This window comes from Camelus bactrianus, chromosome 11, assembly GCF_048773025.1.
Source record: "Camelus bactrianus isolate YW-2024 breed Bactrian camel chromosome 11, ASM4877302v1, whole genome shotgun sequence".
NCBI classification, from domain to species: domain Eukaryota; kingdom Metazoa; phylum Chordata; class Mammalia; order Artiodactyla; family Camelidae; genus Camelus; species Camelus bactrianus.
This window is the reverse complement of record NC_133549.1, coordinates 80,546,313-80,572,792: the sequence shown is the minus strand read 5'-3', so window position 1 is coordinate 80,572,792 and position 26,480 is coordinate 80,546,313. Positions and strand designations below refer to the sequence as shown.

Genomic DNA, 26,480 nt, shown 5'->3' with positions numbered 1-26,480 from the left:
CCCTCGGTCCTATCCACGGGATGGGGCTGCCGTCTGCAAATCCTAGCCTAGGAAACCAGGCTCCAGGGGACAGCAGTGGGGGGCAGGTCAAGCCCAGGCCTCTCGCCTTGGACCACATGCCTCTGCCTGTCTGGATGCTCTCACCCGGAAAAGCCTTCATGCTTCCACAGCGGGAGGGAGGGATCAGCCCCAAGAAAAGAAACAGCATTCAGCCTCAAGAGCCCAGGAGGTATTTCTGGGCCAATTAAATCAGAAAGGCCATTCCTGCTAATGTGTAATTGGTTTTAAAATCAGCAGACTTGCCTACCTCTGGATGACAATATTTAAATAGCAAAATGCCCCAGCCCGAGTGGTTCTTGTAAACCACGACCAGGGAGGCCTGCTGCAGACACAGCCACCTTCTGTCAGCTCCCTCCTTGAAAGCAGTGGCTCAGCTCTAATTGGCTGCTGGGGATAAATATTTACGAAACCGAGTAAACGGAGGCATCTGCCTCCAAGGTCTGTTGGCAGGATCTCCACGGTGGGCGGCACCCGGGAAAGCCAGCGGGCTGGGGCTGGGGAGGGGGTGGTCTCCGAGCTGGTTATCTTTTTTTCCTACAAATTGACAAGCGCTGTAGTCTTCCAGACTCAGAGCTGAATGTCTAATTAAATTTCCAGACCAGGATAACGCTGTTGGCTCCTCCTGGGTTCGGGAAGGTCATAGCTTTGCGCGGAGCAGGGAGGGAGGTCCTGAGAGGACGCATGTGCCCCTCCCACAGCCCAAATCCCACCCCTGCCTGCCGGGACCCCACAGATCTCAGACTGGGGTGACAGATGCCCCTGACTCAGTTCTGGCTCCACCACTGACCACTTCAACCCGTGGGAGACACAGCCACTCTGCGCTGTTGGGATGGAATCTCCACCTCATGGCTGTTATGAAGACCTACAGCAACAAGGGACAGAAAGTGTCCAGGACAGGGCCCAGCACCAAGGGGAAATGCCATGCACAGTAGCCGCTAATATCTGAGTAAGTGGGTCCCAACCTGGGCTACACATGAGGGTGCTTTAAGAATGCAGATTCTTTGGCATCACTCTGGTCCCACTGGAAAATCACCAGGATTCAGGAATCTGATTGGGGGAAGCTTTGTAAGGAGCTTCCTAGGTGATCTGGATGTCGTTGGCCAGTCCCAGTCACACTGACCTCGACCCATGTGGGTTTAGCTTCAAGTCCCATTTGGCACAGGGAGCCCTCCTGAGCTGTAACACCCGGAGGGCTGAGGCCCCCAAATTCCTACAGGCCCCCAAATTCCTACAGGACTCCCGCCAGAGACCCTTGGGTTTTATCCTGCCCACTCTTGTCCTAATGATTCTGCACACTCTGCTCTCCCCGGCAAGATGGCAGGCCTCAGGGACAGTGATGGTCCTAATAGGTCTTGTAGCCCCCCAGGAGGGCACCTGGCATTGGCTGTGGGTGATCAGGCTGCCGTAGTGATGACAACACACACACTCATCCCGCACCGTGTTCTTAGTGAGCTCTGGTGAGAAGGGCTGTTTGAAGGGCTGTGGGGCTGTGGGGCACAGGGCACAGAGGAAGGGCATGGGCTCAGCCACAGACAGCTGGCTGGTGCGCTGGGCCATGCTGGCGGTTACTGGACCTCTGTGACCTCCACTTTCTCAATGCATGGCAGCCTGGGTGCTCACAGAGGGAGCCATCCTGGTTGGGGGATGGGGCACCGTTGGAGATAAGGGACCATCTCTGAAGGAGAGAGGGTTGATGAAATCAACATCTCCTCTGGTTCTCAGGTGACCCTATGAGGATTCAGGGGTAGCTTTTGTCTGAGCTCAGGCTTTTGGGTCCAGATCTCCACCAGGACCAGTGGAGCTCACCTTGGACAATGTTGGTCTGGGCCCAGTACCCACAGATTCTGGTCTCTGTCCAGGTTCCAGGAAGGGAGGCGAAGTCCTTGGGACTTCAGTTGAGATACCCTAGAAAGCTCAACCCATTTGATGGTGTTAATTGTGCTACTGCTGTGAGCCAGAAAGACCCACAGCCTCACAACCACAGCCAGCGGCTACTCCTAGAACCAGGAGAGAGAGGCTTCCAGAGGTTAGGGATTTGAGAGCATCATTTGCAGTGGTGACCACCAGCCTTGGGTCTCTCCTGGGCCTCCCATCCCTGGATGCTCCCGTGTCCCTTGTGTGGACTCAGCCCTCACCCTCTCCTTTCCTCCTTGCGTAACCCCTCAAGGTGCCTGACCCACTGGTCCCTTGCACTGTTAACCTCTTTTGAAAGTGCTGGGTTCACCTCCTGCCTCAATTGGAGGGTGGCTCCCTGAGGACTCAACTTCCCTGCCTCCCTCCTCCTAGGAAACTGAGTTTCCTTTTCACTCATCCCAGCACCAGGTCGGAGGGTGGTGCCCCGCTCCCTGTTCCCTCTCCTACACAACCCCCCCTGCCCGTTCCCTTTGGAGCTGCAACTGTTAGATTTTCATCCCCCATCACTTCACCCTCCTTGCTGCTGTGCTCCACTGACTTCCTCACAAGCACCCACCCTGAGGATCTTGGACCCTGGCTCACCTTCCTCCCCCACCATCACCACTCCGATCATCACTCCGGTAACTTAAACATCCTTATGCGTGATGCACACGTATCCTCCTCTCACCACCTCCACCTGATAGTGTAACCTCAGCGCCCACTCCCACAATCACATCCGGGCAGGAACCGACCCCGTCTGAAGTCTCAGTCCAAGCATCCCGCACTCTGACCACACCCTTGACTTCTGGTTCACACGCTCTGTTGCCTCCCACTGCAACACGTCTCACCTCTCCGACACCTCCAAAACCCGTCGGCCCCACTGCCTGTTTCTGCTGTCACCCATCTCTTTCTTTCGCTTCCCTCCAGGTATGGCGTCTAGATTTTTGTTTGTTTGTTTGTTGCTGTAGGGGGTGATAATTAGGTTTATTTATTTAATAGGGGTACTGGGGATTGAGCCCAGGACCTCAGGCGCGCTATGCACGTGCTCTCCTTCTGAGCTATACCCTCCCCCTTCCTGTTCTGGGCTGAGCTGTGTCCCCTCAAAATTCCTAAGTTGAATTCCTAACCTGCTCTACCTCAGAATGGGGCTGTGTTTGGAGATGGGTCTTTTTAGAGTTAAACTAAAATGAGGCCACTAGAGTGGGCCCAAATCCAGCATGATGACTGGTGTCCTTATCAGAAGAGGAGATGAGGACACTGACATCTGCACACACAGAGGGAGGGTGATGTGGGGACACAGGGAGAAGACAGCCATCTATGAGCCAAGAAGAGAGGACCCAGAGGACACCCATCCTGTTGACACCCAGATCTTGGACGTCTAGCTTCCAGACCATGAGACAATAAACGGCTGATGTTCAGGCCAGCCAGTCTGCAGTACATTGTCATGGCAACCCGAGGGGACTCATGCACCTCCTGACCCAGTTTAGTTTCCAACGTTGTAACCGACCCCTGCACAGTCCCCCCTTGCCACCTCCCTTGTGCTCGCCAACCTTGGCTGAACTTGGTAACCCATCTTCTCTTTGCCTAAACCTCAGGACCAGAACACTGTGGTGGTGGTGGTGGTGGTGGGGGGGAGTGGATTGCCAAACAACGGTGATTAGCTTCTTCTAAAATGTATCACCCCAAGCCCTCAAATATGAGCTCAACACAGTCCAGAAATCTTACCAAGTTTCCTGAGCAAGTTGTCTTTCCCACTTTCCAAGAGGCTATTTCGTGTCTTCTCTTCTGTCTCTAGCATCCCACCTGGACCCCTCTAGGCACATGGCCGTGGCTCTGCTGATCTGAGACCAGAAACCACCAGTGGGGAACCTCCTCATGTTCCTGCCACCGCAGCTACATCCCCGAGAACCTTGGGCCCAGGTTTCCGTCTTCCTTGTACCAACCAAAGGCCTCTTAGTCTCTGGGTTCCATCTCCTTTTGCCTTTGTAAGAATTCCAGTCCTCCATTTATCCTCTCTCCTCGTTAACAGTTTCACTTACTGGGTTACTTCCTTGCACTTGCCTCTCCTTCTAAGGACACTTCTCTTGACCCCCATCCTCTTCCAACAACTCCCATTTCTCTGCCCCTTCTGGTACCAAAATATCTGAAAAGAACGATCCATACTTCCTGATTCTACTCAGTGACCATCTCATCAACAATTACTTCCAGCTCTTGGATCACTTCCATCAGCATACAACCATTCACCCTTCCTACTACTCCAGTCTGACTTTTGTGGAGATCACAGATGACTTGGGGTTGCTAAGCCCAGAGTCCCCTCTCTGACCTGCTCTTCTGCGAGCTCTCAGTAGAATTCCACATGGTTGGTGGCTCACTCTTTCCCTCTTAGATCTTTGTGATTCATCTCCTGGTTTCTTCTTGACTTCACAGGCTGCTCTTTTTCAGTCCCCTTTGCATCTTTCTCTCCCTGACCTCTGAGGCCCCCTTCTTCTGTTTCTAGATGATGTCATCCAGGTCCAGGGCTTTAAATATCGCTTCTGTGCTGACGGCTCTCAAATTTATATCTCTGTCCTGACCTCTCCCTTGAGCTCCAGACGCATAGATCTAACTTGACATCTCCACTTAGATGACTCAAGGCACCTCAACCTTAACATACTTGGAAAGGACTTCACCATTCTGTAGCCATTTCAGTGAATGGTACCACCATTTACTTGGTTGCTAACATCAAAAACCTAAGAATCGTTTTCATTCCTCTTTTCTTTATTGTCGCTTTGATTTTGAAATATATCTAGACCCCACCCATGTCTTTCCACCTTCAGTCCCAACTCTAGCCCAAGCTGCCTTAATCTTTCACTTTTATGCTGAAGTCGTCTCCTTAAGGATTTCCCCGTGTCCCTTCCGTGGGAGAAGGTGCTCCAGGGAGGAGGGCTCCGTGAAGGACGGGCTTCCCGCTGTGCAGATGACACAGTCAGTGCTAACTGGATGAATTAGATTTACAAAGGGAAGGAGTATGTGGCCCCCCCACTTCTCTCTTCTGAGAGAAGTACTTCCCTCAGAAACAGCACTTCCATTCAAAAGGCCAGATCAAGTGTCATTAGCAAATTAATTCTGATTAGCGCAGCCCAGGCACTCAGCCCCCAAGGCGATCCTGCTCAGTCCTGCAGGGAGATGGCTTGGGCCTGGCCTGCTAATAGAGTGGGAACCGTACCGGAAGCCTAGGCGATTATTCTGATGCCTGTCTCTGTCCCTGGAGGGGAGAAGAGTGGGATTGGATTACACCATGGTCTCCTGAGGGAATTAACTCACTTTCAAATGGTAAGTTATTAATTCCCCCACTTGGCAGTTAGGTCCAGGGGAACAGGGTCAACACTTACTCCTCCCTGTGGCCTGTACATCCTCTGATTTAGGGCCAAGCATTTGAAGATGCCCAATAATTGAATACAAGTATATTTCATTGGTAAATGGGAAATATGTCTGGGGCCCAGGATCCTTCGGAACCCTTCATTCTTTGACTTGACAAATGCCCTACTGTGTTTGGCACAGCAGATTCAGAAGTTCAACCAGATAAGGCCCCAGTTCTCCTGGACCTTATATACGGTGCTGGGGAGGGAGGCAGGTAATCAGAAGGAATCAAACAAATGAAAAGCTGACGTCAGAGAGTGAGAAATAGTCAAGATGAGAAAACAGGACGAGGAGACAGAGTGGACTAGGGGTGGGAGGGTTTTCCAAGGAGGGCCTACGGTGGGGCACCTGGGCTGAGTTCTGGGTGGTGCGAGGAGCCAGCCAGCCCTGGGGGAGGAACTTCGCAGGAAGAGGGATGGGCCTGTTGCCAGAGAGCCAAGCCCCACCAACTAATTCTCCTATTATGTCCAGCATGACCATCTTTGCTGGCCAGACTGCTCTCCCCATGGTCCTGGGCAGGGCAGAGATGGCCCTGCTGGGGTGGTCGGCTTTGCCCACAGTCGGTCTGCCTGCCTGGATGCTGTCCATCTTTTCTGCCCCTTTCACTCATGTCACAAGGCTCTGTTCAACTCCCACCTCTTCCTACAAAGCCTTTCAAAAGCCTCCCAATTGGAAAGGCTCCATCCCCTCTCTGAAGTCCTGGAGCATTTATTTGACACCTGCTGTCTCTATTGCCTTACATGGGTAGACACTGTATTACTAGGGACTTGAATCTGCTTCCCCATATGCCCTCTCTCCCCTGTTCCAATCAAGGTGGCTGCTCAGGGCAAAGGGCTTCATCCTCTCTGTCGCTTACACTCCCCAGGCCTGGCCCAGGTCCTCAGCTTACAGACCCTCAGGGAGTCCGAATGGACCCCTGACTGCATGAAAGCCTGAGTGGCAGATGGATGATCACAGAAGTCTCACCTTTCATCCAGGAATTCTCTAATGTAGGCAAGAAAGTAAGGCTCTTCTGCCAGTTCCTGAGAATAGGGCTTGCTTTGGATTTGAAAGTAATTTCCAGAAGGATGATTTGAGAACGTTAAGACTTCTACTGGATTTCTTATGGGAATACTTGGAAACTTTCCTAAGAGCAGCAGTCAGAAGGATAAAGTTAACTTGAAGATGAAGACTTCTAGGACCAAGAAATCAGGTGAAGGAGGTGGGCAACCACCGTCTCCGATGGGCTCCATCCCCAACCAACCCCCAACTGACAGCTCTCCTAGTGACTCAGACCCCTGAGTACCATCCCTGCCCACCAGTAAAACACAGTTGCTTCATTGCAGCCCCAGCTCAAAACCTTCCCTCCCTTAATATTCCCGGACATCCTCGGATTCCAGTTCTACTCAGCCTCACCCAGAACGCTAGCACGTTGTCAGATGAATAGGAGGGTTACAAAAGGTGCCTTCACCTTCAAGGGACCTCGGGCGACAGCAGGACCTGCCATGGGTCCTGGGTTGGAGGGAGGCCTGAGAGTCCCGTGCTATGGCAAATGGCAATGAGGCATGATGCCCGACCCTGGAGGAAGGGAGGCGATGGGCGTGAGGATGCGAGATGAGCGTGGAGACGCGCTGGGCACTGCTGCTGACCTTTCACGAGGACTGTCCTGGCCTCAGCCCACTCGCTCCTCCCGTCTGACGTCAGTAGGCCGATTGGAGGCAAGCGTTCATCCTCGTTGGAAGCCATTTTGACTATCTTTCTCAACTGAGTGAACAGATCCCCCTCACTGAGACGGCGGAAATTAATGACAACATCCAAGACAAAGAACTGTGGGGGAAACAGGTCAAACACGTCACTCAGGGCAGCCGGCCCAAGGCATCAGGCCTTCCCTGAGCCTTCACATGGGAGGGAGCAGGACAGAGGAGGCTCAGGCCCACGGTTCCCAGGGTATGTCATGGTTCTGAAGAGGCCATTCACAGTTTGGGAACCAGCTCAACACAGTAGACTGTGCTGGACTCCATGCTGCCCCAAGTCAAAGCAGGCCAGATTAAACTTAGCTAAAGAAAGCTTTTTTCTGTAGCTCTTAGTTGACCATTAAAACCACTATGTGTTGGGGGGAATTGAGTAGAAATTGGTACAACTGCGGTTGGAGGGCAGTGTCCATCAAAACTTAAACTGTGCATCCCCTGTGACTCAGTCACTCTTATAAATACATACTTTGGCCTAAGGCTTAGACAACCATGTACTCTTGTGCCCTGGGAGACAGCTAAAGGAATGTACCAGCCTTATTTGCAAAAGCAAAATGGCAGACAGAGCCGAAATGTTCTCAGGAGGACCTGAGCTGCAGGGCATGGAGTGTAGGCTTGTGACATTGCCAGTAGGGAAATGGCTAAGTAAAACTTGGACTTGTCCAGTGCATGTCTACCCAGCAGTTTAAAGGGATGAACCAGTTCTAGCTAGAACGAAGGGGATACATCTCACACATACTGGTGAGTGGAGGGGGAAAAAAAAGCAAGCCAGCCAATAATATGTAGAGGAAGGTTAAAATAGAAAAAACACACCAAAATGCTCTACGCATGTGTGTGCACCTATACACGTGTGCCTGCATGTGCTTTGTATGTAAGGCAGGCGAGCTGTCATTCGATAGCTTTGAAGCTAGAGACGTGGGCGTTATATTAAGAGTTTTATTCCTAGTCCCAGGTCAAGATCCCTTCTCAGCTGGCTTGACGTGAGTACCTGGTCCCAAGTGGCCTGGTTCAGAGCAGGAGCCCTGAGAGAGTGTTCCCCGAAGGGATGGATACTGTGTGGTGTGGGGGCTGGGGATGCTGGGTTTGACTTTGAAATGAAGATGGAGAGAGGTTCTTGTTTTTGTGGCCAGCCAGGTGTCAGGTGGGCTTTGAACCTGGGAACAGCCACCCTCAGATGGCAGACTTAGGGCTTCTGACTTAGACAGGAAATGTCAAATGACCCGAAGGAGAAAACACTGTATAGCAAGTATCAGGGGAGTTCCTGGGGTGGGTGTCAAACTTGGGTTTTAACACAAAACGAAACAGCTTTTTGTCAGATGGAACATTTATGTGGAGCCTTAATAAAGAGAATATACTGTGTCTGGCGGGCACTGGTGAGGGGTTAGGAGTCCTCATGCTCAGCCTGTCCCCTGGGCCCCCACGGACCCTTGTTGGAACCTCTGGAACGCAGTCAGAGGACCTGAGCTGCAGGGGGTGGAGTGTGGGCTTGTGACATTGGCAGACCCAGGAGTCCTTCTCACCCTTGGACAAGCCATTTAACCTAAGTCTCGTCTCCTCATCTGTCAAGTGGAAATTCCAAGGTCCCCACTGCAGGGTCACCGTAGGATCAGATGGGATGAATGTAAGTATGGAGCCCACACCGAGGTCCCGTCCATCAGTCTGTAAGCTGTCCATCTGTCCGTCTGTCCGTGTGTGGTCTCCAGGAAGGCCACGGCCTGGGTGACTGCATGCGGAAGGGCTGAGGACATGCGGGTCTCATTAATGACCTTGAGTCCATCCAAGTGGCTCTCTGGACCTGACCTGGCTGGTCAGGGCTAAAAATGGGAACCCACTGAAGGCATTCTCAATGGACAATTTTCGTTCTTAAAACCCAACCAGTGGAGAGAAACGAGACTGGGAATCCCTGCCAAGCTCACCATGTGAGGGGGCTGAGCACCTTGGAGAAGCAGGAATGAACACCCAGGTGCGCGCGCCCCTCCCCGAGCCCAAGAGGCTGCAGCAGCGGGGGACGGCTTACCTGGTTGCGGCAGGCCACGATGACGTGCTCGGGCTCGGGCATGACACTGCTCCTCTGGGCCACCAGCGTGTCCTGGGTGTGGCCGGGGAGCCGGTAGGAGGAGAAAAGCCCGTAATATTGCTTCATGCAGAGCGGCTGCCCAGACAGCTGGCCCTTGGCGCAGTCAGTGGGGATGGAGTGGCTGGAGGGGGTGGGCCAGGAGGGAGACAGGGAATCAGAGCTGGTTCTATTGTAACTTTTTTTTTCTTTACATTAGGGTTCACTCTTGATGTTGTACAGTTCTGGTTCTATTATAACTTGATCAGGCCAAGCAGGGCACAGACCCCAAAACTGCATTACCATGGCCACCTGCAAGCTCGAGTCCCCACTCTTTAAAGTAGTGGAACTCCGAATTTCCAGGGCCCAGGGGGACCCTCAGGGTGTTCTCCGGCCTCCGTCAGTCTCCCTCACCCCTGCCTCATGGACTCCATGTGCGCATGTGCGGGTCTGGCCATTTTCACCCTCTGCTCTGCTTAATGCTGATTGGTGCTTGGTGTGACCTCACCCCCACCCCTGCGCTCAATTAACATGTTTCAAAAACTCCCTCCACTCTTTCAAGAGCCTACTCCTTCATCACCTCTTCTAGAAGCCTCCTCTGAGTTCAAGGCAGAAAGCTTTCTTTCTCCTGTGGTCTCAGCATGTCTCGTGTTTTCCCTCCCTCCATCCACGTCTTCCTCCTCCTCCTCCCCTACTTTCTCCTTCTCCTCCTCCTTTTTCTCTCTTGCTTTCTCTTTTTCCCTCTGTCCTTCTTCCATCTCCACCCCCTTCTTCCTCCTCCCCCGTTTTCTTCTCTCTCTTTCTTTCTACCTGTCTGTCTCTTTCCCCGCTTCCTTCCTTCCTTCCACCCTTTCAGCCAACAAATGTTCTGAGCACCCTCTTGAGCCAGGCAATGGGATCCGGGGATCCAGGGATCCAGCTGCAAACAAGACATGAGTTTCCTGTTCTAATGGGGTGCAGATCCTGGGGTACATCGGTGGGTCAAAGACAACAAGCAGGTAGGGAGACAGGGTGATGAGACAGTGATGGTAGGGCAGGAGGAGTGGCCAGGACAACCTCACTGAGAACCAGACCATGAGCCCGAGCTAAGCCCTGAGGGCAAGAGGCAGCCAGGAGGTGAGCTGGGGTGGAACGAGGATGAGGCAGAACCGGATAGAGTGTCTCATGGCCCTGCTGCTCCAAGTGTGGGAGTCAGAATGAACTGTAATGACCAACCCAGGACAGGGTGAGCATGGGACTCCTGAGGGAGCTTTCAGAAACTTGCAACCATCTGACAGAGGAAGTTTGTGTGTGTTGAATCTGACAGTGAAACAAATGGTCTCGTATGTTGTATGGGTGTGCCATTTTCTGTGAATTCATTTTTATCGTGTTTTATATACATTTTACTAAATAAAAAAATATTGGCCCTTCACCATAGATGGTTTGAGGAGCACCTGTCCAAGGAAAAAGGAAGCCAGTGGGTTGAAGTGAGTAGAGAGACGGCCAGAGAGGTGGGGGAGACTCGTGGGCCTCGTTGGCAATGGGAAGGTGGTGCCAGTTCATCCTCAGGGCAGCGAAAACCCCGGAGGGTGAAAGGGCTCAGGGGCATGATTTGATCTGTTTTGCTTCTGCAATGGCCGTGGTTCTGTGTGGTGAATGGGGGGAAACTGGTCACAGGAAGAAGCAGGGAGGAGGCTGTGGGTACCAGGAGGGAGGTGGGAGGAGGTGGGGGGTGGTGTGGGGATGGGCTCTGCAGGGAGAGCATCTCACCTGAGCACAGACTCAGACTCAAGGGAGACAAACACTATGGGCAACTTATTATTTCCATTTGACAGACAGGGGACTAGAACTAGGAGTGATTCCTCTCACTCAAGATCAACAGACCCTGTGTGTGGGTGTCTGAATTCAGACTCAGGTCTGCTGACCCCAGGGCCCAAGCCCTGAACCACTCTGCGTTTTGGGTCTGGGGGCCTGCCCCCTCCTCTCCAGAGGAAACCGCCCTACCCTGGAGGGGCTGAGGTCTGAGCCTCTGCTCCAAGGCTGGGTAAGACTGAGTTGGATCAAGTTAAAAAGTGAGCAAGTTTGCACCTGTGCCTTCCTCACTCTGCCAACTGGCTGTGTGACTGTGGACAAGCCCCTTAACCTCTCTGAGCCTCAGCTTCTCTGTGCAGTGGACACTGCTTTGGGACTTTCTCTGTTTCTAGCATCTGATGCCCTACTGTCACCTGCCTCTGGGCACCCTGTATCCCCATGCCTTCTCGCTCTCCCTGCTGGTCCTGAGCACCTGCTGCTTTCCTCCTAAAATCAGTGATCACCTACTGTGCTTGTGCAGCTCTCTCCATCTGTCTGGACACTGGTGTGTCCACTGAGTCAGCTCATCTGTTTCTCAAGCTTGATGAGGCTGAGGAAACAGGTTCAGATGGGAGAGACCATTCCCTGCAAGTAGTGAGGAGCGAGGCTGAGTGCCACCATCACCTTGCTCCAACAACTTTTCCTTCTCCACCTTTTGATGTGTTCTCTAGATTCTTGACAACACTGATTCCTGGCTTGTGTGTATCCACTGGGGATGGAGGGAGCAGGGGCATTTTAAAGAGATCAAGGAGTGCTTACCCCAGGAAAAGTAACTAGGAGAGGCTGGGCCAGCTGGGGTAAAGGTCATTCTGATGCTAGGGAAGTGTGTGTGTGTATGTGTGTGTGTGTGTGCGTGCTGGGGAGAGGGGTTGTTGGCTCTGCCACACAGAGCTGGAGAAGGACAAGGTCCTTGCCCTCTGGAAGCTCCTTGTCTAGTGTGGTGGGGAGTCGGATGAATCAACAGACTGTGCTAGAACAGGGCACAACCCGTCCCAGGCTGGGCCCAAGCTTACCTGTCCAGAAGGGCCTTGTAGCTGAGCACACCGGAGATGAGATTGGCTGCAAACCTGCAGAGAGAGATGAGACCTTAGTTTCTTCTCTCCGGGGCCCAGGCTCCCTCCCTTCTTCCTTCCTTCCTTCTCTCTTCTTCTCTCTCCCCTTCCCTCTCCCTCTCCCTCCCACCTCCTCTCCCGGGCTCTCCCAAACTCATGCCCTGCCCACTACCCCAGCCGCCTGGCCTTGGTGATGCGCTAATCAGATGGAATTCCTGCTGCCCCCCCCCCCCCCCAACGCTGTCAGCTTCGAAAAGCTTGGGATAAAAATGGTCCAGAGGAGAGAACTTGGGGGAGAAAAGGAACCTAGAAGGTGGATGAAAAGGAGGAGGAGGAGGAAGCCAGGAGAGGCCACAGAGCAGGCAGGAAAGGGCTAGACGGTCAGGGGTGGGGTTCTTCCGGGAAAGGCCTGGTGCTGGGGCTGGGCTGGACTGGGCCAGGACCTCCGGGGTTCTAGGGAATTCAATCCCCTGGGACAAGTCAGTCATTTGGTCCCCCTGATGCTAATGCAAAGGAAATCAGGTGTTAGAGGGGAGACCCGTGCCTCGGGATCTTGTCATCTTAACTGCCTGTGGATGATGAGCCCGGCTTAATCGCATCAGGAGGAGGACTCCCCCCTTCGATGCAATTTTGAGAACTGTCCTCAGAGCTCGTTCATCCATCTGCACACTTCCTTCTGCCCAGGGAAGGCCCAGGCTACAGGGGAAGGGGGAAGACTGCCCCCAGCCAGCTGGGGGTCTTGGCTGGGCTTGGTGAGGAAGGAGGGGATTGGGTGGGGGTGGTTTCCGGCATCACTGAGCCCTGCCCAGAGGCTGAGGTGAGCCCCGCCTCTTGTTTTTTAACTGGCTCTGAACTGTCCCCACACTGTGCCACATCCGGATCTTGAGGCCAGAGACCTGGGTTTGGCTCTGAGAGACTCCGGCAGGGAGACCCTTCCTCCCTGCTCCACCCCTACATAACTGGCCCCTCCATCATCATCGGTGGGCCCAGAGGCAGTTCCAGCAGCTCAGTGAGCTCTGAAATTGCAGCAGATGGCAGAGACACTGGCAGCGGCTGGCTGGCGGGAAGGAACCATTTCCACCCCCTCAAAGCCTCTGTTTGGAGCTGGGGCTCTCTGACATGGCCTGGGGCAGTGTGTCCCCGTAACCAGCCCCAGCCTCGAGGATTGGCAGGATGAGAGGGTACAGGTTTCCTCCTGGGGCCCTCAACCAGGTCCAGACTGCCATGGGGACACGGGGAGGGGGGTCCGCCCTATGACCTCCAGTAGTGCCCACCCCACCCTAAGTAATTAAATTCTGAGGACCTGGCCCAACCTCCTTCCCATCCCCATGGCCTGGATGGCCACTGTCTCAGGGCCATTTGTTCTCAGAAAGCTCAGCCAAGGCATGAGATTTGGCCTTTCCTTCCTGATGCTGGGGCCAAACCCCCTCCTCCAGGCAGACTCCCAAGCTATGCCCCCAGGAGCACGGTGGCCTCACCTTAGCTGGTCATTGGTGTCTTGGAAGTGCTGCTGTGCAAAGATCACAGCCGGGCTGGAGTTGACAGGCAGGGCCAGGCGGTTATTAAGGTACATGTCATTCAGCCAGTACTCTGATACCTGCCAGGGAGCGGGGGTAGGGCTCCATCACCCCTGATGGCCACACACACCGTTGCAAACAAGGGCGCCCTGCCTGTGGAGGACACCAGTCCCAATCTGGCAGCCCTGAGGGATCCTTAACTGGATCACGCTTTCTTTTATTCATTTATTCATTCATTCATTCCACAAACATGCACTGAGCCCCAGTTATGTGCTAGAGTCTGTGTGCTCCCCAAACCCACCATGCCTGCCCTTTGACTTTGCCCCGGACTATCTCCTTTCTTCCATCCAGTTTTCACCCTGGTTGTTTGGGGCTCCATCCGTACCCCCTTACCTGTCCTTATGAGTGTCCCATTCCTGCCTTTCACTACTCTCTGCTCTGACCTCAGCTCATCCTCTGTTGTCCCTTCCCTGTCCCACATCTGTCCTCCATCTCTGTACCCTGCCTCTCCCCACCATCCTATCTCTATCTCCATCTGTCCCCTCTCTGTCCCCATTCCCATCTCCACCTCAATCTTGTCTGTCCCTCACCCTTGCCCCTTGCTATCCCTCTGTCTCTCCCCCAGGCCTGTCTCTTCATCTGCCCCATCTCTGTCACCAATCTGTCCCTCATCCACATCCCTCTGTCTCCATGTCTGCTTTCCGCCTCCTGTCCCATGGCTTCCTCGTCTGCCCCTTCCAGGCAACTCTTACCCAGTTGGCCGTCTTCTCCTGCCGCTCCAAGAGCTTCTGCTGCAAGGTCTCACCGAGGCCACCAGGGGCCCCAAACTGCTGCACGATGGCCTGGCTCCTTCTGAATTGCTCCTCAGATACCAGGTGTTGCATACACCGCAGGTAAGTGGCCAGGGTCTGCTGCAGCGGGGGCACTGGGAGTTTGGGCAGCCCCTGGAAGAGAAGGTTCTCAGGCTCTTGTGCCTATCCTTTTGTGTGGTCCATGCCCATCCTCTGATTGATCCCCAGTTCCCATCTCCATCTACCCCATCCTTGTTCACCATCCTGGGACTCATCTGTTTTCAGGATTCAGCTCAGCAGAATCGCGATCTTAGGAAGCTCCCATTTGCTTTCTCTCACTCCCTAGCCCTGCTTCTAGGAAGCAGGAAAAGACCTTGATATCGACCCCATGTAGACCTGCGTTCATGCCCTGACCCTGCTGCTGACCATCTGTGTGATCTTGAGCAAATCACCCCCACCTCTGTGCCTCAGTTTCCTCTCCAGTAAAACCGAGGTAATACCCTCTACCTTTCATAAAATCAAAGAGATCATGGATGTTCAAGTGCTTATAACCCATAAAGAATGAGCCTGAGATGAAATTGTCCTGTTACTGATACTGGTCATTCTTAATTTAGGAATTGTTCCCCACTGGGGTTCCACAATCCAGCTGATCTCTGGACCCAAAGGGTGTGCCTCGAATGGAGAGATTCAAGTGAAAGATGGTGGGAGGTATAGTTCGTAGCTTGGCCCTAATGACCAGAATTCTGCGTGATCTTCCCTGGGAAGGTGGAGTGCAGTTGAAGCTCTTCCCCTCTTAATCTCTCCGAGTCTCAGCTTCCTCCTCCTTAGGCCATAAATAACAATTCCTACCTGAGACGGATGCAGAGAGAATGAAATAAGCGAAACAACTGGCCCCAAATAGGCACATCGTAAATTGTTATTATGCTGTTACTGTCCTCAGCCCTCCAGAGTGATTCCTAAGAGAAAACCCATAATACCTGGGGGCCCCCAAAATGTCTTGAGAGTCTGAATAGAAGTCCCCACTTAACCTGATCTGTCAGCCAGGGATCTCAATGTTATTTCTGTCCCATTTTCAGATGAGGAAACTGAGGACCAGAGAGTGGAGAGAAGAGTCCAAGGTCATCCAGCCATTCGATGGCAGAGCTGAGACCTGAAATCGGTCTTCCTCCCTCTTGCTCTTTCTTTCTCTCCCTTGCTCCCTTTTCCATCCCACTTAGCTGGTCACAGTCAGAAAGTAGAAGTTCTCATATTGTTGCCGAAACTTTACAAAGTGTGCAGATAGGGACAGCGGGCAGCCTTCTTCCAGGGGTTTCTCCCCTGTAAGGTGTTGGGGGCAGTGAATTTCCACCTTGGCTGGGCTATGGAGTGAAGGAATCCATTGAAAGCTTGCCCATGCTCTGCTCCTGCTGCGGTAGGAACGGGAGCGAACCCTTCCACCCCTGGAAGCCTTGGGCAAGCGGACCGTGAGTGAGCGAGCACTGGAGCTTGCACTGATGACTGAATGGGTTCCTCCGCCTGTCTGAGCCTGTCTCTAGAGATCACTGTCCTAAAGGGAGGGGGGAGAGTGTCAGTGCCAACTCTGGGCTGCTCCTGCCCTGGGGAACACTTGAGGAGGGGTCTGGGCGGCATCGCAGGTTGCCCAGTCCACCTCCAGAGAGTCGGGTCCAGCCTCCCCTCCCAGCCCCTCTCGTTCCCTCTTCCTTCTCTTGGGGTCTGGAGGTCGGTGTGGTGGGTGAGTGGGCAAACACCTACAGAAAGCCCAGCCCAGCCCAGCGGGTGGCCTGGCCAAGAGTGCCAGCAGGTCTGGCTGGAGCTCCTGCTGGAAACAGGCCATCCTTCTTCAGAGCTCTGACAGTGACTCAGCCTGGGCCACTGGGAATCAGAGATGGTAAGGAGTGAGACAGGAAATCTCTGCTCAGATGGCTCCACCCCTCGGGGCTCTTCCCACACTTGCATGGGCTTCTGGCCCTTGCTCAGGTAGAGAGGCAGGGACTCGTACAAATGAGGGTCTTTGGGCCCTGGGATCTCAGGTCAATAAACATCTCTGGGAAGTTCATGTGGGCTGGATTCAGGGACAATGGAGAGACAGAGCCTGCTCTCAAGGCAGCCACAGTCCAAAGGGAGGGACATGCTGTGGACCAGAGGCATCAACAGTGTTTGTCAGGTGTTTGTACAGACAATGTGGGAAGCAACTTCCTGAGAGAAGCCAGAAAGTTCTGATCAGGATTTCCAGTGAAGCCCTAGGGTGGGGGGTCGGGGTAAGGAAGTGTCAAGAAGACAAGTGTGGCAGAGGGACCGATGTGTGAAACAAAACAGAGACCAGAACTGTCACTCTATGACTCTGGAAGGCAAGGCAAGGTTGGGAGGGAGGATGCCTGCCCGGGGAGGGCGACATTGACTCAAACCAGTAGGGAAGGTGGTGCCTAAGACCCCAGGGCTGACAGTGGCTGGGGCTGGTGTGTGACTTAAAGGAGGGAATTCAGCCTCATCCTCAGGCAACTCCACTGGCTTCAAGCCATTAGAAGTGGAACTTGGAGATGACGAGGCCCTGGGAGAAAAGAGAGACTACCTGGCCCAGGCGAAGGGCTCTCCCTGGCCTTGGGGGCTATCAGCTTTCCCTCGGTACCCCCTGAAGCCACTCCCAGCCCCTCCAGGCCCTCCCAGGCTCCTCAGCTAACTCTGGTCAGGGCTGCAGCATGGGCCTCTTGCCCAGGACAGTGCAGGGCTGGGGGGCACTCAAGGACTGGAGGCCAGTCCCACTCAGGACTGCTCTGGAAGCAAAGGCTTGTGAGTGGGGAGAGCTGGAATGAGAGAGAGGGCTCTAAAACTCACTCACAGGCGCCTCCTCGCTGCTGGGACTTTTTGCTGCCATCTTAGGGGGGATTTTCTCCAGAATGGGCATCTTGGTGACTCCCAATCGGGGAAACAGAGGTGCAGACCTGGGGACCAAGAAGCAGAGAGGTATCAACACAACAACCACATAGACCTGCCATGGACCCTTCAGCTCCCACAGCCTGACACCCTCCCCATGTCCTGTGAGGAGGCCAGAGCTGGACAGTAGTGTTCACAGGCCTCCTTGGAGGCCTGGCCCCAATCCCCTGACCTCCAGACCCGTCCCCCTGACCACAGCATCCTCTCCGAGCCTCCAGACAGTAGAGCGTAGGGCCTGAAGTGAGCATCCAACTGGCACCTGCCCCACAAGACTGCTGTCATCCAGGCTCAGCTGACTACCTCAGAGCCGCATGGGAGGGAGCAGGGCTAGGCTGGTTCACTCCAAACCCACGAGGGGTCATTGGCAGAGCACTTGCCTTGCTCCTGCCAAGGACCCGATAGATATATGCTTTGCAGATTAAAAATCTCTTTCCCACTAGACTGTGAGCTTCTCCAGGGCAAGACAACACCTGTCCTGTTCATCGCATCACCTCTGGGCCCTAGCCCTGCACCTGGTGTGGAGTAAAATCAGTGTTGGGTAGCCGAGTACAAGGAATGCATGTGTGCATGAATGAATACAAGGTCCTCTAAGGCTCTGGGCTCCAGGAGGCATTCTGAGCTGATTAGAGGCTGACCCTTGGCCAAGGCAGGGAGGACCCTGCTGGCTGGGCTGCAACTTAGGCTGTTTCTGGTCTATAGGTTCCCAGTGTGGGTGGCATGGGAATGCTGAGGTGGGTCATACAGGGAAGCCGGGCAGCTTAGTCCCTAGTGGCCGTCTGAACAGGCCTGGAGAGAGGTGGATTAATTTTGAAGATGCAGTAGAAGTGAGCCAGACCAAAGAGGGGCAAAAGCCAGATTTTAAGCCTGGTGGGGCCCAACCTCTACCCTCAGAGATCCCCTAAGCATAAGCTTGCAGAAGCATACACACACCCCTGTCGTTTCCAGTCGTCCATCCCCTACTGTCTTCCAAGAGCCTAAAGCTGAGGCTTAGCCCATTCCATCACTGCCACCACACCCCCACCCCCAGGTAGGCACAGTGTGGAGCAGGGGGTGGGGGCGGGGCACTGGGTGCAAGGCACAGTTGATCCAAACACAGAGCATCCAGAAAGATAAACCCAGCCCAGGGGTGGAGGAGCCTGGGGATCACCTGGCTGCACTGGGTAGAGAATGTGGAGTCTGCACTGGCACCTCGGCACAGCACTGGGGACTAGGTGGTCCCCAGACCCATCAGTGCCAGTGCAGCACAGGGGCTGCCCCTATCCACTGCAAAAGTGACCTCAGTGTTACCGAGTTCTGAGGGGGTGATTAAGGCAAGGTCAAGTTGGCAAAGCTTTAAGACAGCGCAGCCAGTGCCTCCTCTTGCTCTGGCCCTGGCCAGCGCCATAGCAGGAAGATGCTAGTCAAGCCTGAGACCCCACATCTTGGAGAGGCACGGGAGATGGAAGTAGGATGGTTCTGTGTGTGCCAAAGGGGAGGGCCTGGTCCCAGCAGCCAGCGGCACTTCCTCCTTGGCCCTTGGACTGGCACCAAGAGTGTATGTATGTATCTTTCTGTGTCAGTGGGTGCCCCCAATCCATGCTCCCGCCCGCCAGGCTGCCTGGAGGGGTCTCTGCGCAGCCCTGAAGGCACAAGCCCAGCTCAGCTCCCACACCACCGGCTGTCCCCGCACCCCAGAGACTCCCTGCTACCCGGCTTATACTTGCCACGCACGCCCGCCCCCTCTCCCCACCTCGCTCCTCGGAGAGAGTCGAAGAGAAGCGGGTGTGCGCTTGCACTTCATGGCGGGCAGGGTGAGACCTGCGGACCCTCCAACGGCACAGAACGCGCAGACCTTGGCACTTCGCAGATGGGGGTCCAGAAGCAGTGTGGACACGCAGGTGGAGCCGCGGAGCCCTGACGGTCAAGCCTGTCCAAGCCCTTTCCCCCCAGTTTCTCATCGTCCAGCTCTCGGTTCCCCTGCCCCTACCCTGGGTGGGGAAACGCCAGAGCCGCGGAATCCCGCGCTCTCCTGGCTGTGCCCCGACGGCCGCTGCCGTTCAGGACTCGGAGGACCCCGCGGCTGCTGGGGCGTCTCGATGCCGGCGCGGTCCCTGGATGGAGCCTCCCTCGGCTGCCCACCGCTCCCGAGATCCGCTCCCCGCGCTGCGCTCGCCAGCCCAGCCCTTCTCACCTGCTCTCCCAGGCTCTGCTGCCACTGCCGCCGCTGCACCGCACCAGGCAGGACGAGGGGCTGGAATGCAAGCCAGAAGGGATTCGGGGGCGCGTCAGCAGTGCGGGGGTGGGGGCTGCCGCCTCTGTCCGCGGTGGAGTCTCCGACGTCGCCGGGTCCCCGCGGCTTCGCGACTGGCTGCGAGCGAGCCCGCCGCGCCAGTCCCCTCCCTTCCCTCCTCCGGCTCTTCCTCCCTCCCCTTTCTCCCTTTTCCTGCCTCTCCCAGCCCCACCCCTACCTCTCTCCCTCTCCATCCTCTATCCCTGCGCTCCCCACCCGGCCGCCTTCCGGGATCCCCCCATTCCCTGCTCTGACGGTTTCCCGGTCGAGCTCTTGCAAAGGCAGCGGAATCCAGGCCCCCAGAGAGGGGTGCAGAACTCGGCCGCACCCGTGCCCATCACCCACAGCCCAGCCTCCTCAGTCCCAGCGCTCCCCCAACCCTTTTATTCTAGCTGTGGCTGCATCTGTAGAACTCTGGGGAGGGTTGGGTCTGAGTAAATCTGTGAACTCCCCCACCGTCTAGGGCAGGCTCCAATCCCACTACAACTCCTTTCAAAACAACAACAACAACAACAACAACAACAACAACAACAACCACCTGTTTGTTGATGACTGCAGGTCCTTCTTTTCTATTCCCACTTATCCCAGCCGGCACTATGGGGAATATGCCAGATACAGACCTGGGGATGCTTAGAGACATGCAGCCAGAGGCAGACACTCCTCCCAGACAAAGTAGTCCCATCCCCTCCCCCATACAGATCCTTCCACGGGGACACACACAGACAGACCCACAAAGACAGACTCTGCCCAGACAAACACACACTCAGCCTGACACGCAGATCGAGAACAGACGTGCACACACCAGCAGCGCAGACCCCGCACAGGCGTTGTCTAATACACAGGCATACCCCAACACAGCGGCCTCTCCATGCCAGAATCAGAGAACGCTGTAGCCTTCACGAGGCCCGCAGGCTGCAGGACTGGGAGTGGCTCACAAACGCCGGTCTGCGACTCTGGGGACCCGCACTCAAGGTAGAGAGACTTCTTTGACAGCCCTGGGTGGCTGCTTCCACTCAGGACCCGGTGTGTGTGTGTGTGTGTGTGTGTGCGGGGGGTTGGTAGAAGCTCCCACCCTTGCACCCTCTCCAGCTCCGACTCAAGCCCCCCACAGCCGGGACACAGTGGACACACTGACAACTGTTTCCCCCACTCCGTGTAGGATAGAGCCTAGCTCTCTAACAAACACACACAATCATACACGCGCGTTTCCAGAAATCGGGCCCTTAAAGATGGGGCGGTTTTTCTTCCGCTGCTCGTAACGGCTCGGCCTCTATTCCTTTCGGAGCCTGGATGGGGCAAGCTGCTCTAAGGGAAGCCCGGGGAGCTCTGTGGCTGATTCAGGGCGTGTCCTCCAGGGGCGGGGCCGACGCACCCAGAGGGAGCGGGTACTCAGGCTCCCCCGGGCGGCGCCCTAGGGCGCTGCGCTGCGCCTAGGGTCGGGAAGGGACTGGCGCGGGCTGAGGGCGTGTGCACCAGGGTGTTCCAGGGTGAGAGCCTTTGTTGGGTTTGCTTCTTTCGTATCTCCTTTTCCAGGTAGCAAAAAAGCCACAGGCTTTCCGAATGCCCGCTGGACTGAGACCTGGATTGAGGTTAGACTCAGCTCACCCTCCCTTCTGCCCTGGCCCCTTGCCCAGTCTCCCACTCCCATTAGTAAAGAAACTCGGTCTCGTACAGATATGGTTTATTGATTCGGCCCGAGGCACCGCGGTGCAGCGGGCCAAGTTGGCACTAGGAGGAACGGAAGGAAGGACAGACAGAGGCACAGGTCTACACGGAGGAGCCCCAAGGAGACCGCCGGCGCTTCTCTTCATCTCTGCCAGAAGTACATCAATTCACGCACCTCAGTGCTCTACGCCCCAGTGGACGAGAGAGAGGGGGACACAGAAAGGGTCATAGACAAGGGACCCAGGCAAGGGAAATAAAGACAAAGGAGGGGCTGGGGTACTCGCTGGAGGGGGCGGGCCCTGAGCCTGAGGTGGCCAGTGTGCTCACAGTGCAGCCACCCTGACCCGGGAGTGGGGGTAGAGTGGGGAGGGTGTGGGTGGCCAGGAGGAGGAGCGGGGATGCTAGCTGCGAGTGTAGTAGTCGTAGCCGTCCTCGCACTCGTCAAAGGGGCCAGGTGGGCTGCGAGGCTCGCGGTCCCAGTCGGACACAGGGCGCTCACGCAGGCGCACAGCATCGTACAGACCCTGCGGCGGCTCATCCAGCAGCACATCGCGCTCTGAGCGGGAGCGCTTCAAGAGGCCCACGTTGCGCAGCAGCAGTAGGACGGGTGCGTAGAGCAGATTGACCAGGCCCATGCCAAGGCTAAGCTGCACAAAGCCAAACGAGTGCACAATGTGGCCCGCCACTATGGGCCCGAGAGCATAGGCCACGCAGTAGGATATGTCGGCGATGGCGTAGACACTACCATAGACCGAGACGTGGCGCACGTCCACAAGAAAGGCGAGCGTGGGCAGCAGCGCCGTGTCCACCAGCGCAATACCGAAGCAGAGGCCGCAGAGGGAGACCACTAGTGGTGCGAAGGAGCGGCAGGCAGGCACCAAGCACGAGCTGGCACCGATTACTGCCAGACCGAACGCGCCATACAACCACTGCAGGTGAGGGTAGCGCGCCGCCAGTCGCACTGTGAGGTAGACGCCTAGCACGTGCGGCACGAAGGCCGGCAACCAGGCCAGGCCGGTCTCCCACTCGGATGCAGCCATCGTGTGCTTCATCCACGTGGCGATGGTGGGCTCGAGGAAGGCGAGGGGAATGTTGCAGGTGGTAAGCGCCCCTGCCACCACGGCGATGTAAGGGTCCAGCATGAGACGGTGGATGGGCGTGCCCACCGGCAGGTTGGCCCGCGCCCGCGCCGCAGCCGAGAAGGGCTTGGCTACCGCCAGCAGCAACAGGGCGTCGAGCAGGGAAACGATGGCGAGCACCAGGAAGGGCGCGGTCTTGCCCGCGAACTCGTGAAGGAACCCCCCGAAGGGCGGCGCCACTAGACTTCCGAAGCTGATGAAGGCCAGCGCCCAGCCTAGCGCGCGACTGCGCTCAGGCTCCTCAGGATACTTGTCAGCGATCATGGCAATGCTGGACGTATCCGCGAAGGCAGAGCCGAGACCCTGCAGGCTGCGCGCGGCGAAGAGCATCGCGTAGCCCTCTGCGAAGGCAAACATCACTGTAGAGGCGAACAGTACGCCCAGGCCCATAAGCAGCGGCAAGTCATAGCTCATGCGGTCGATGAAGGTCCCGCTCAGGGGGTTCACCAGCAGCTGCAGGATAGCCTTGGAGGCAAACAGTACCCCGATCTTCACGTCCTCGCTGTCCGCGGGGTAGTGGTGCTGCTCCGCAGACCCGGTCGGCATCCCGCCCGTCGAGGACTCTGAGGAATTGACCGTGCTGGTACTGGCATTGGCCGGAATAGGCGTCGGCAGGTTGGGCACAGATATTTTGGAGGTCGGGGTGGGCATCTCGCTGGCAGCTCGCATGTAGTAGGGCACGATGGGCACGATGACCATGTACAGCATGTTGTCCAGGAATAGCGCCACGCACACGATGACCAGCACCAGGCGCCGCTGCCGCCGGGGATCTTGCAGCGCCGCGCCCACCGCCTCCGACAGCTTGCTGGCTGCGGCCGGGGCCTGGCGGGTAGGCGCAGCTGGTTCCATTGCCCCCACCCGGCCGCTCTTCCGAGGACTCTTGGGCCGGGGCCGGCGCGGGCGCCCTGCAATCCAGGGACGAGGGCGCGGAACTTCGGGGGACCCTGTGCCCGGAGAAAGGCAAGGACCTTGTCCGGCGAGGCGCCGCCGCTGTACGGAGCCGAGCTCCGAACCCGCCGCCTCTCGGCTCAGGGGCGGTCAGGAAAGCCGGGCGTGCAGAGGGGCCGGGGCCTGAGACTGAGAGCGCTGCGGCCGAGGCGCGCCCGGAGCCGCCCCCGCAGCGCTGAGAGGCCGCCCGCACGGGCCGAGGGGCATGCTGCTGCCGCCCGCCCGCCGGCTCGCTCGCCCCGCCGCTCTCCCCTCCCCTCGCGTCGGCTCTTGCCTCCTCCTCCGCCGCCTACTCTTTTTTTCCTTTACACTCGGGGCTGTGACGCGGCGAGTCTCGGCCCGCGAGTGGTGCCCGGGCCACTTGCGTCGCTCATGCTAATGCGACGTCGGCGGGGCGGGGGCTGGGGGCGGGGCGCTGCCGGGAGGGGGGTCCCCTCCCCAGATGCGCCACGGCTGGAAGCCCCAGGAAGGGGTCTTGGTGCGGAAAGAGTCCTGGCCAAGCCCCTGAGGTTGGGTGCGCCACGCGACAAGCGGTCTCTCTGCCCCCGCAGTTCTAGGACTCGTGGGATCCGCGCCCGCTCTTCTCCCCGCGGAAGGGGGCGCACAGCGGTCGCTTCCCCTGGCCCCGCAGGGAGAGGTGGGTGCTGGGGGCTCCAGATCTCCGACTCAGCCTGGATCTCGGCGCACAGCGGGCAAGGAGTCCCCGAGGTGAGCCGCGGCTGCGTCCATCTGTTCTCGCAGCTGGAATATGGGGCTGTGACTGGAGGGGCGCCGAGGACGGATCCCCCAACCTTTTCTCTGGCCCCGCCCCCTGGCCCCTTCCACGCCGGGGAAGGAAGGGGGGAGGCGCAGAGGCTGCTGGACCGGGTTCCGACAGACCAGCCCTTGGGGAGAGTGTCACAGCAGAGAATTCCTGCCTCTGAGCATCTGGGGATTGAGGAGAAGAACTCGCCTCGTCACTACCCAGGGCCCCCGAATATCAGCCCTGCCCCGCCCACTTTCCCGCATTCCTCACCAACCTCTCCTAACCGGTACTCCCCCTTTCCGTTTTAACTGTCCGGGTCCCCCAGCTCCGCCTCTTCTCCCTTCCCTCCTCCTCACGCCTTCCCGACTCTAACTCCTCCCGGGTCCTCTTCGCACTACACCAAGCCCTGCCTCGGCTCCGCGAGGTCCCGCCTCCTTCCCACTCCCGCCCCTCCAATCTCCAGAGCTGCCTCCAAGTCCCGGGTGGGCTCTGGGAGTGACGTACCACTAGATCCCAGCTCCGGAGTCTACTCCAGGAGCTTAAGAGATCCCGTGTGGGCGCCGCGACCACTTTCTGGGCAGGATCCAGCAGCTTTCCTCACATCAGAGGCTCAAAGGGGCTCACCTTAAGAGCGCCACGACCGCTGAGACACCCGGTTCTCAGCAGACAAAGTGAGCCACCCTGGCTGTGCGCTGGGCCTGATGCGTCTCCAGCGTTGACCCTGGATGGCACATCGAGTCCGTGTTCTGATCTGCAGACTGGCTGGATAGAGACTCTGAGGCAGTGGAGGCTGGAAGACTTGTGCTGTTGAGAACACAGTTTGCTTCTCTCTTCTAGAGTCAGAGAGGATTCTTCCCATCCTTCTGGCCTCAAAGGCAAACTAGCATTGGATCTGGCTTCTTTCCTTACGGTGCTCCCCACCCCAAGGAGGCATCGCGATGCAGGGCGAAGAATCTGAGCTCAGAGACACAGAGAACTGAGATGGCTACTCAGCTCTGCCACTTACTAGTTAAGATGCTTGAGGGGAATCACTTTGCCTCTCCATCTCTGTTTCTTTATCTGTAAAATGGGATAATATTACCTACCGCTTAGGATGGCTGGCACATAGTAAAAGCAATGTTGAGTGCTTACTGCGGTTATTGTTATCATCTGTAAAATGTGTTGTTTTATCTTCATTTTACAGTTGTGAGACTTGTGAAGGGCAGATAAAAGTTTTAGGGGTTCCCTGGCTTCCTGGTTAATCCCTCTGGCTAGGCAGGCATTGTGATTCCAGGCTTTGCCCTGGCTGGTAGGCTGCCCAGAGGGCATTGGAAAGCTGGCTTCTCTCCCTGAGAGAGCTGTGGGATGAGGTGATGGAGACCAGGATGCCAAGGTGAGGGGCAGCAGCCTTGCCACCTACTGCCCAATCTCTCCTCCCACTCAGGCACCCCAGGGAAGGAGAAGAAACTTTTGCACTTAAGGAGCTGTGAGCACCTGCTCTGCAGTGACCAAACTGTCCTCTGTCTGAGGGAGGGAAAGAGCTCCAGTATGGAGATAGTCCTGCCTCCGGATGACCTTGGGCAGGTCACAACCTCTCTCTGGGCTCCAGTCTTGGCCTCTGTTAATTAAGGGCTTAGGGGAGAGTGCACTGGCTGCAGCCGTCAGGGGAAAATGGGTGCCATAGAAGGGTTCCGTTGGGTGAAAGAGTTGTTTTAAATTTTATTTGAAGGCCTTTGGTCAGTACACACCCCCTCCTGCTCATCGCAGTCTATCTCTATCTGGCTTCACAAACTTATGTCACCTGCCTCATTCTCTGGTCATTTGAGTTTGAGACCTCTGGCCCCTTCTGTTTCTCCCATTATAAGACTTTTAAAGGGACAGTCTACCAGCCTGCTGAGCAATTATTACTTATGCTTGCATTGTTTGCCTTATCTGATTTTAAAAAGGGCGGTTGGGGTTTAAGGCAGAAGTTTTCTGTCTCGTGGTTGAAGAACAGTGGAATCTTAGAGAAGAGAAACTCTCCCAGGGCCTTCAAGATGCAGTTTCCTTCTCCCATCCCTCTGGCCCACAGAATTCATGGCTGTTTCTGAGCATGAAGACAAGTTATCTCTGGGCTCCTGCCTAACTCTCCAGTCTTTCATTCCCCTATGGCAGGAAACAGGCACATTAATAATCATGTCTCTGTTCCAGGGACATTGTGTGTGCTGTTTTATTTAATCCTCACCCAATCCTGGTTCAGTGTAGGTGCTACTTCCCCTGTCTTACTGTTGAGGAAATAGAGCATGGAGAAGCTGGTCACTTTCCTGAGATCCCAGCAATAGAGCCTGGATTTAAACCCAGGCCATGGGACCAGTCTGCTGGTCCTCATGCTGCTTCCTTATGCCTGTGCCTCATTGTGCCTCTTCTCTTTCTGCAAGGTGACCACACCCTCCCTGGCAGTGCCAAGGAGAGGAGCAGATGAAGATCCATGGGAGGAAGAGGG

At 56.1% G+C, this 26,480-nt stretch overlaps 2 protein-coding genes across 2 annotated transcripts in view; both read right to left on the bottom strand.

Annotated features, from left to right (window-relative positions):
• Window positions 1-19,573, bottom strand: part of CHAT (choline O-acetyltransferase) — a 52,624-nt gene extending 33,051 nt beyond the window's left edge. Inside the window, exons 1-7 of the mRNA XM_074374473.1 lie at window positions 19,424-19,573; window positions 17,159-17,261; window positions 14,284-14,475; window positions 13,493-13,611; window positions 11,976-12,029; window positions 9,097-9,277; window positions 6,981-7,158 (exon numbers count right to left, since the gene is read on the bottom strand). Coding sequence (XP_074230574.1) covers window positions 6,981-7,158; window positions 9,097-9,277; window positions 11,976-12,029; window positions 13,493-13,611; window positions 14,284-14,475; window positions 17,159-17,224 — 790 coding nt within the window. The 5' untranslated portion in view covers window positions 17,225-17,261; window positions 19,424-19,573. The remainder of the gene's footprint in view (window positions 1-6,980; window positions 7,159-9,096; window positions 9,278-11,975; window positions 12,030-13,492; window positions 13,612-14,283; window positions 14,476-17,158; window positions 17,262-19,423) is intronic.
• Window positions 19,574-21,188: 1,615 nt separating this feature from the next.
• On the bottom strand, window positions 21,189-24,807 carry SLC18A3 (solute carrier family 18 member A3). Its single transcript, XM_045523043.2, has one exon. It carries the CDS (start codon window positions 23,173-23,175, stop codon window positions 21,589-21,591), a length of 1,587 nt encoding a protein of 528 aa, XP_045378999.2. The 5' UTR covers window positions 23,176-24,807; the 3' UTR covers window positions 21,189-21,588.
• Between the last annotated feature and the right edge of the window lie 1,673 nt (window positions 24,808-26,480).